General features: G+C 40.2%; 1 protein-coding gene across 1 annotated transcript; it reads right to left on the bottom strand.

Moving 5' to 3' along the window:
* Positions 1-686: 686 nt before the first annotated feature.
* Positions 687-3,471, bottom strand: LOC125046244 (hemocyanin subunit-like). The gene is made up of 3 exons (XM_047644012.1): positions 3,384-3,471; positions 1,372-2,895; positions 687-1,215 (listed from the first exon to the last, which is right to left on the bottom strand). The coding sequence occupies exons 1-3, from the start codon at positions 3,460-3,462 to the stop codon at positions 782-784; spliced, it is 2,037 nt and encodes a 678-aa protein (XP_047499968.1). The 5' UTR covers positions 3,463-3,471; the 3' UTR covers positions 687-781.
* Positions 3,472-9,048: the final 5,577 nt, after the last annotated feature.

Below are 9,048 nucleotides of genomic sequence, written 5' to 3'. Positions count from 1 at the left end.
AATGACAAAAAGAACAATTATTATTTCAATAGGATGTTTACAATTCTAAAAGTAGTAATAAAAATGAATATTTTTATAGTCTCTAATGTTTATTCATTAAATACCAGAGACAGGCAATTAGAAATTAAGGAATAAGTAGAAGAGAAAACACTTGATAATTGCGTAATCATCAGCACAAAACAACCATGCCAACAATACCGTTATTTTTATTCGAGCGACGGATTTACATCATTTGATTTCGCATACAAAAAAAAAAAAAAAAAAAAGCCAGCAAAAGCATGGAATTTGGCATATTAGCTTTAGAATTAAGATGATAAGGGTCAAAATCAAATAAACCATTGCAGCATAGTCAATACAATCAGTTATTTTGCTTATATCACTGCCTCCATCACAAGGGATATGAATTAAAATAATTGCAGGATTTGAGATATTAGCATTGACCTTAAGTAATATGGTATAATTTGGTTATGGATGAGTATTTTTGCATTACATTGTAAATTATTAATCTGTATCATATATGATAAGTGACGATATTGTTTATCTAACTTTTTGTATCTTTTATATTTTCTGTTACGAATGAGAGGATAAAAGGATAATTCAGTTTATGAAATATGCAGCGAAAAGCGAATACATACTTTGCATTCCTCTTAATTTTGTAATCTATATAGGGATAAGAAATGAATTACTTTTGAATGAAATCTACTTTATTGAAAATGCATATCCTTTAAGGAAGATAAATAAAACATGTGGTATTTGTTCAAGTCTTATCGATTTCTATTGGTTAATGGTGATGGATATGTTCACCATGATTGAAGACCTTTACTTGAATGTGCTTGAAGTTGGGAAGGTCTTCAAACACGCGGTCATCTGGAACTTTACGATCCAGAGGGTAGCCATGTGGGCGATTATCAGGGTATTTGCCATGGGAACCGTAGTGGATGAAGTCAGTATTATCGTGTAGTCCCTCTACAGCTGCGTCAGCTTCACCATCCGTCACAGCTACGACAAGGTCGAATTCAAGACCCTGTTCGTTACCCTTGGGGAGGAGGAAACGGTTAGGAATGCCAGTCGCACTCTCGAATTCTGTAAGTCCGGCATCCCCGCCACCCAAGGCAGCTTCGGCCTTCTTGAAGAGAGTATCGAAACTTGGTACATCAGGAACAGTTACTGCTGATTCTGATGACTTACGGACAATGTGGTTTGAGCCGGGAGACACTAGAAAAATACATATACATTAGTGAAACAGGCATAAGGAAACTATTATTTGGTTAATTTATAAATCTGATTCTACATATTCTTTATAAAAAGGGAAAAATCTTTTAAACTCAATGAACAGACAATTCATTTAAAACATTGCTAGAAAATACTCACATTTAACCCAAAACTTGTCTAGTTCAATAGCATTCCAACGACCCTCGTCGAAGGTGTATTCGATACCATTGTTGTCACGGTGAGGCCAGGCGAAAATGCGGACTGTTGTTAGAACTTCCTTGCCGTTATTGTTTGTAACTTCAATGTTGTATGCGAAATCTTTATGGTTGAGACGAGGAACGTACGTAGAGATTTCTACATCCGCAATTTCTTCAGTGTCATCAACAGCATTAATAAGACTGTACTCATAGTCCTCAAAGAAGGTCTCTAATTCACCATCAACGGATAGATTTTCAATATTAACACCTGTGAAAGTTAATTCTTCCTTTGAGTATGGGGGAAGAGAATCCTTATGTTCTTTGAAGATATTATCCATATATTTGTGTAGCCTGAAGAAACTGGGATCACGTGTGGCAGTTTCGAAGTGTTCTAGTACACCAGGTGGTAGAGCGTATTTTCCATGTGGATCGGCCTGTCGACCGAGTACAATATGAGCAGTATTATGCAAAGCCCCATAGTACTGGACATTAGGACTATACATTGAGGATTCAATGATGTCTCCAAGAATGTCAATGCCACGCTCATTCATGATGTCAATGCGATTGCCTTGCTTGTCAACAATATAACCATGGGCAATAGCATCACGAATTCGGCTCTCAACAATGAGCAGGTCTCGAATTCGGGCAACACCGTCCACATCCTCGAAGTCTACATTATCTGGACGAGAGGGGAACTGACCTCCATACTTGTAAGTGGTGTGAGGAGCAAAACCTTGTACGATGGGTTTACCCCAGTGAAGTTCGCCGACGGGATCCAAGTAATTGGAAAGACGTTCAGCATCAAAGCGAACGGTTAGTTGATGATGTACCCAGAAGAAGTTTTCTCCTTTGCGATCCAGATGATGACTGTATTCATCTTGCCACCAGAATGGGAATTCCATATGCCATGTAACGTGGTGAGTGTTCATTCCAATGTCCTCTCCGAAATAGGCTACTCTTTGTTCAGGGTTCTTCTTTGTTCCAGTAAAGGAAGACTGGAATTTACCAGGGGTCTGTGTCTGCTTGGCACGATAAGCTGCTTCAATGACTTCACTGTTAGTGAAGAGATGAGGAGTTACCTCATAGAGTGGAGGAAGTACAACGTGTTCAGCCAGAGGTGAGTGGATGACTGCAACATACAAGGCGTAGACAAACTCTCCTTCGTTCATACGCTGACGGAAATAGGCGGCATTGCTGACAAATGTATCCCAGTCCTTGCAGCGAATGAGAACATCGAAGAGCATAAGTGCTTCATGACGCTGTCTTGGGTTGAAGAGAGAGAACCAATGGTTTTGTTCGAGAAGTCTGTGATCCTTGAGATCTCTTATGAGTTTATGTACCGCCTCACCATTGTCACTGTAATGGGATAAATCAGCCTCCGGGTCAAAGGAATCAGCTTTTCCTTTTAGGTTGGGATCACGGATTTCCCCGTATATCTTGTGCAGCAGGAAGTTGACATCATGCTGTTTCTGGGCATCTGACACATCTAGAAGAAAAGAGCTACAATAGTTTACCCTTTCACGCCTGATGCGCTTTAGTATGCATTGTGTTCTTGTATAGCTTAAGAACACAATTAATAGTGCTACTAAATATTATGAAAAAAAATATAGCAAATACCTCAAATAAGTAAAATAGAGTTACTCCAGGTGATAAGGTTTAGAGAATATAATACAGAGAAGAAAGAAAGGAAAGTAGATAAAAAATACCACACTGAAATGGAGACAGAGAAATGAAGAAGGAAGTACGAAGGAAAGGAGAGCGAAAGGAGTGGAAGCTGAGTGAGTGAGTGACCGACAGAGAGACAGAGAAAGAGAGAGAGAAAGGGAAGAAGAAAGAGAGAGTGAGAAGAAATGGGAAAAGAGAAGTGTAGTTGAATTATATAGAACTGTGCAAATACATTATGTAATGATTTATGACAAGACATGTGATAGAACACAGTTTCATGATTTACGTCCAAATACATGTCAGACAAACCTGCAGCGTCCGCCTGGAATCCGAGGTTCGGCCAGGCAGCCGCAATCGCGACAAAAGCGAGCACTACGAGGACCTTCATGTTGTCGGTGACGATGCAGCAGTTGTGCAGGCTTTTATACAGAACACAGGGGTCAAGATCCAGACGTCGCAAGGTTTATCAGAACGCTTTACATTTTTCATGTCTCTGTGATAAGACAAGTACAATCTGGACGTTTTCAAAATAGTAATTTCTAGATATACTGTCTCTTCGATTTTGGTTCCCTGCCTATTGTTATTGAATCTCCTACTAAATTTTCTAGCGGTCAGTCATTTTTGCTAGGTGTGTGTATATATATATATATATATATATATAAATAAAAAATATTTATGTATCTATATACATATATGTATACACAAATACATATCCCACTAGACTTTATACCGGCCAGTCATTTTATATATATATATATATATATATATATATATATATATATATACACATACACACACATATATGTATGTATGTATAAATATTAATGTGTAAATATATATGTATGTGTGTGCGTGCGTGCGTGTGTGCGTTCGTGTGTGCGTGCGTGCGTGCGTGCGTGCGTGCGTGTGTGTGTGTGTGTGTGTGTGTGTGTGTGTGTGTGTGTGTGTACTTTTTTCACCATGTTTCATAATTTTTTATATGCATACATATATATGCATATATATATGTATATGTATGTATATACATATATATATATATATATATATATATAGTTACACATTTATACATTTCTATTTATCCTAATTTCTTTTGTAGCGTTTTCAAACTACCCTTACACGTTTGCCTTATTTACGTATATGTTTTGTCTTTTACGCACGCATCATGGTATTCTGTTGTTGTTTTTTTGTTTATTTTCAGTATAGTCTCCTTCTACCACGGATATTTTCATGCATATGCATACGTAATTTGTTATATATATATATATATATATATATATATATATATATATATATATATATATATATATATATATATATATACCAGCATGCCCTACCATAAGATGTCATAAGCCACCTAGGGTATCATTCGCATTCGATGACGAAACAGGTACTGGGTGTCGGACTGTTGCGAGTCGCTATGTCGTGGATTCTTCCCACCTGGAAAATGAATGAGTCGCCCTTCCGAGGGGAAAGGCTCAAGTGAGGGCACCACTCGCCTGGAGCTAGATTTACTAACGCATATACGAGATCGTATGAGGTTTGTTTACATCGGTAATGTACTCTCACGTTTCTCGCAGCGAGTATATTTTCAAAACCTCCGCGTTTCCGTACGAGACATTAGCGAGTGCCCGAAACTACTCGTTACGTTCATCGTGGCGACCCCCCTCCGCTCATAACATCCTCATAAATACCTTCAATAGTATACAGCTGTGGCTTTTCTTTGGGGAAATCAACTACTGTGTAATAACAACACATTTAGGTGGCATAGTAAGGATGGCCTTTGTCGATCCGCGGAGGCCTCATATTAATTACTCGACAAATTTAGTTTATCATGATTTAAAGGAGTTCTGACACATCACCAGGAACGAACTTTGAATAAAAATGTATAACTTCCATCAGTATGACTATTTTTCTCTAGAACAACAAATTATAATAAATATTCAATAACAAAGGTTAGCATTATATAAGTACGCCTCTTACTACCTCAATATAATGTTATTATGGAAGAAAGGTATTAACTTCCTGATGAATAATGAAAAAAAATAATTTTAAATTTGCTGTTATGTAACATATCTTTGTGAAATTATAATGCAATGCTTTTGAGTGATATTGAAAAAACAAGTCTTTTTTTCTTTATAAATGAGATAAAACTACTAAGTAAGAGAGAGAGAAAGACATAGAGGCACAGTTATGTATGTGAAATTGAACTCGGGACCACGAGGGTCGGAGTCCAGTGCTCTAACCACTGGACCATCGCGGCAGTCATGTGTAATATATGTATATATATATATATATATATATATATATATGTGTGTGTGTGTGTGTGTGTGTGTATTTGTATGTGTATTCATGTATATATATATATATATATGTATATATATATATATATATGAATATATATTTATGTATATATTGATATGTACTTAAATGTGTAGTGGTTTTATTACATATATATAGATAGATATAGCTTTATATATACATAATCAGAATTTATGAGTTTATTGTTAAAGGTGAAGATTATTAAAGACATTTACTGGTGAAAAAAACTGACATTAAGTCTCATGACTTTCCTTTATTTGCCTTATTGAATTGAACATCATTTTGAAATTAATGTTTAATCACATTTCATTTGAAATTTTCAGAAAGAAACTGCTATTGGAATCCTCATTAGTGCTGCCTCAATTCAGCGGTTAACGCTCTGTAATTGGTCGATTTTTTTTCCGAGCTCACGCTGATTGGCCGTTCAAACCGTTCTTTTGGGAAATGAAGCCCCACGATAACAAGCGATGGTAAGGACGGTCGTAACGGTTATGAGATCCCTACGCTCTTGTTGTTTGGCGTTTGAAAATGGGTCGTAACGTCTCTAGTTGATTCGTTGGTATTTCCCGTAAATGTTACGAAAGAAAGCCTTTTACGAAAGAATTTAGTAAATCCGTCATCTGTGTGAAGAAGGTATATATCCCTCCTGCTTTTCAGAGGGCCCATAAAGCCAAGCGGAAAGTTGAAGGTTTGACCAGCAAATCCAACACTTCTTACGAACAAAGGACAGTCAGGACAAAGAAATTTCAGATTTAAAGGAAACGTTAAAGAATATGTGAATAAGATTAAAGAATTGAATAATACAATTCAACAAATTTCACAATTAAGCCAGAACAAGCATCATCATATGGAGGATGATACCAAATCACAACTCGTTTAGATCACACCTCGTCCAGGCAATTCCTGCTAGGATTGGTTTTTGGTCTGTTTCTTGGAACAGATTACCTAGTGGGCGTCTCACTATTAGCGAGACGCAGGGGATGGAGGGTATTATCTCCAAAAATACCCATGGGAAACTCTTGGGTAGCAACCCTGTTAACGGAAGCCGCCTTGCCATGGTTGAGGTCCCAATGAGCTGGTGAGCCAGACCAGAGGGCTACCCATAATGGAGGGGTCACCAGTGAGGGATGAGACAAAATGGCTTCCTGGTGCACCAAGGCCTATGAGAGGGGATGGTGCACCCACCCCTGGTGCATTCCATCTTGGGCCAGGGAGAACTCTCCCATGTGTCTTTGCCGTGCGTGGCGTCCCGTATTATCAGGAGATAGGAGTCCTGGAGGTTGAGCGATGCTGCACGCTGCGCCCTGCAGCTAGCAACACACCTCTTTGGTCCTTTATTCTGGTTAGACGGGTGGCTTGATCAAGGCCCAGTCTAGTCAATCGGCTGGACAAATATGGCTAGGGTCAAGCAGGCACTGTCCAGTCGGTAGCGCACAGGTCCCGCGACTACCATCAGTACTGTGATAGTGACTGCTTATATTTCCTCACTACCCCTGTGGCTGTTGGAAAAAATTGAGCTCCAACTATAGCTTCCCCTCGTTGGACTCCATGTGGGTGGGGGGGGGGGGGGTGAGGAAATGAAGATTTATAATTTGTATGATTTCTACAAATTTACAAAGAACTTGCTCTCTCCCTGCCGACCTTCGCAATCCCCCGGCCAATCCCTCTGGAACATCACATATTGTCACTCTGGAACCTTACCAGATTCCAAAGGGCAAGAATGGGAATCGTAATGGTTCCCGAGTTCCCAAACCAGGTAAGGAGAAAAGTCCTCCTCAATCCATTAAGGAAATCTTACCTGGTATATAGTAGTAAAGACCATTGATGGTGTATCTATCATGGATCTTCATATTTATGAAGTATATACGAAGATAGTTGAGGTATGTCAACATGATCCTCGCATCACCCCACAGCGAGATGGTAGCCTGATAGTTGAGGTTTCATCACCAGATGAGAGTGACCGTCTGCGTGCAATATGCGACATTCCTGGGGCTCAAGTCTCATGTTCTCCTCACAAAACCCTCAATCAGTGTAAGGGAATTGTCTTTTCCCGAGACCTGATGAGGTATTCTGAGGAGAAACTGTTAGAAGAACTAAAGAATTTTAATGTAGTGGCAGTAAAACGTTTTAAGAAGAAAGTTGATGGTTTGGAATAGTCGACACCAGCTCTTCTTCTAACATTTGAATCGTTAGTCCTACCTGAATCGGTTAAATTGGCATGGTACCACTTCAAGGTAAAGCCATATGTGCCCATCCCTTTGCGGTGATCCACTGCCAGGGTTATGGGCATGGAGCCAACACTTGCCGTTTTAGGGAAAATGGACAACCAAGAGTGTGTGTGAAATGTAGTACAACAGGTCATCAAGGAGATGATAAATGTCCAGGTCCAATATGCTGTTACCACTGCAAAGAAGATCATGAAGCTTCTTCTAAGCAATGTATAAGGTACAAGTTTGAAAAATAAGTATTGGTAATAAGGAGCAAGGAGAAAGTTAGTTTTGCAGAAGCAAAGCGACATGCCCGTGTGCTGTTTGCACAGCCGGGTAAGTCCTTTGCCTCAGTTCTAGCCCATCCTCCTTCCCGCCGTCCTTTACCCTCCAATACATCTAACAACACACACTCTGCCACTACCTTTAAACCTCAGTCTGCAAATGCTGAAATTGCCTCTGGTGAGTTGTTGCAACAGAAATGGACTAGGAGTGAGGCGTCTATTGAGGAGACTCCTCCTCCCATAGTAAGGTCTTTGGAGCCATCAGTTAAGGCTCCAGAGGCCTCAACGGTGACAGCTTCAGCTGCCACCACATCCACAGGGGCCTCTGCTGCTAGGCAGAATCCCCCTGAAGTAAAGGCTCAGGTATGTCCTTTGCACAGGCAGAGGAATCCTGAGCCTGTTCAAAAGACTCTTCATAGAGTCGGGTCTTTGGAGCCACCAGGCAGGGCTCCAGATGCCACCACATCCACAGGGGCCTCCGCTGCTAGACAGAATGCTCCTGAACCGAAGGCTCAGGTCCGTCCTTTGCCCAAGCAAAGAAATTCTGAGCCTGTCCAAAGAAAGCCTGTGGAAACTAGTTCCACAGTTAAGCAATCCATAAAAAGGTACTCCCAAGATGCTGGAGAGTGACAGCCTAAAGGTGTGGGGCGGGCCATAACCACAGGTGCTGCCAAACACCTAATAAAGTAGTTTGTCAACCTGAAGAACTGGATACCCTAATCCAATGGAATTCTCTGGGAATTCATGGAAAAAGGCAAAGAACTCCAATATCTGATAGCTTCATGTAATCCAGTTTGTGTATGCCTACAAGAGATTATGACCAAGGAAAATCGTCAAATATCCCTGAGAGGATTCCAAGTTCAAACCCATTATGGAACCTTTGATAATGGACCTCATGGAGGAGTAGCAGTGATGGTACGTCAAGATATTCCCTTCCAGGCCATCCACCTGCAGACGACACTGCAGGTGAAGGCTGTGAGAATAGGCTTGACACGACCTTACACTATTGCATCCATCTACCTCCCTCCACATAATCTCAACATAGATGATTTGGAAGATTTACTTGGGCAGTTGCCTCATCCATTTCTACTCTTGGGAGACTTCAATGGTCGGCATCACCTCTGGGGAGACACTTTGTGCAACCCTCGAGGAAGGGCCTTGGAG

Source organism: Penaeus chinensis, chromosome 38, assembly GCF_019202785.1.
Source record: "Penaeus chinensis breed Huanghai No. 1 chromosome 38, ASM1920278v2, whole genome shotgun sequence".
Classification (NCBI taxonomy): Eukaryota; Metazoa; Arthropoda; class Malacostraca; order Decapoda; family Penaeidae; genus Penaeus; species Penaeus chinensis.
The sequence above is the reverse complement of the archived record's forward strand: the minus strand, read 5'-3'. Positions and strand labels throughout refer to the sequence as shown.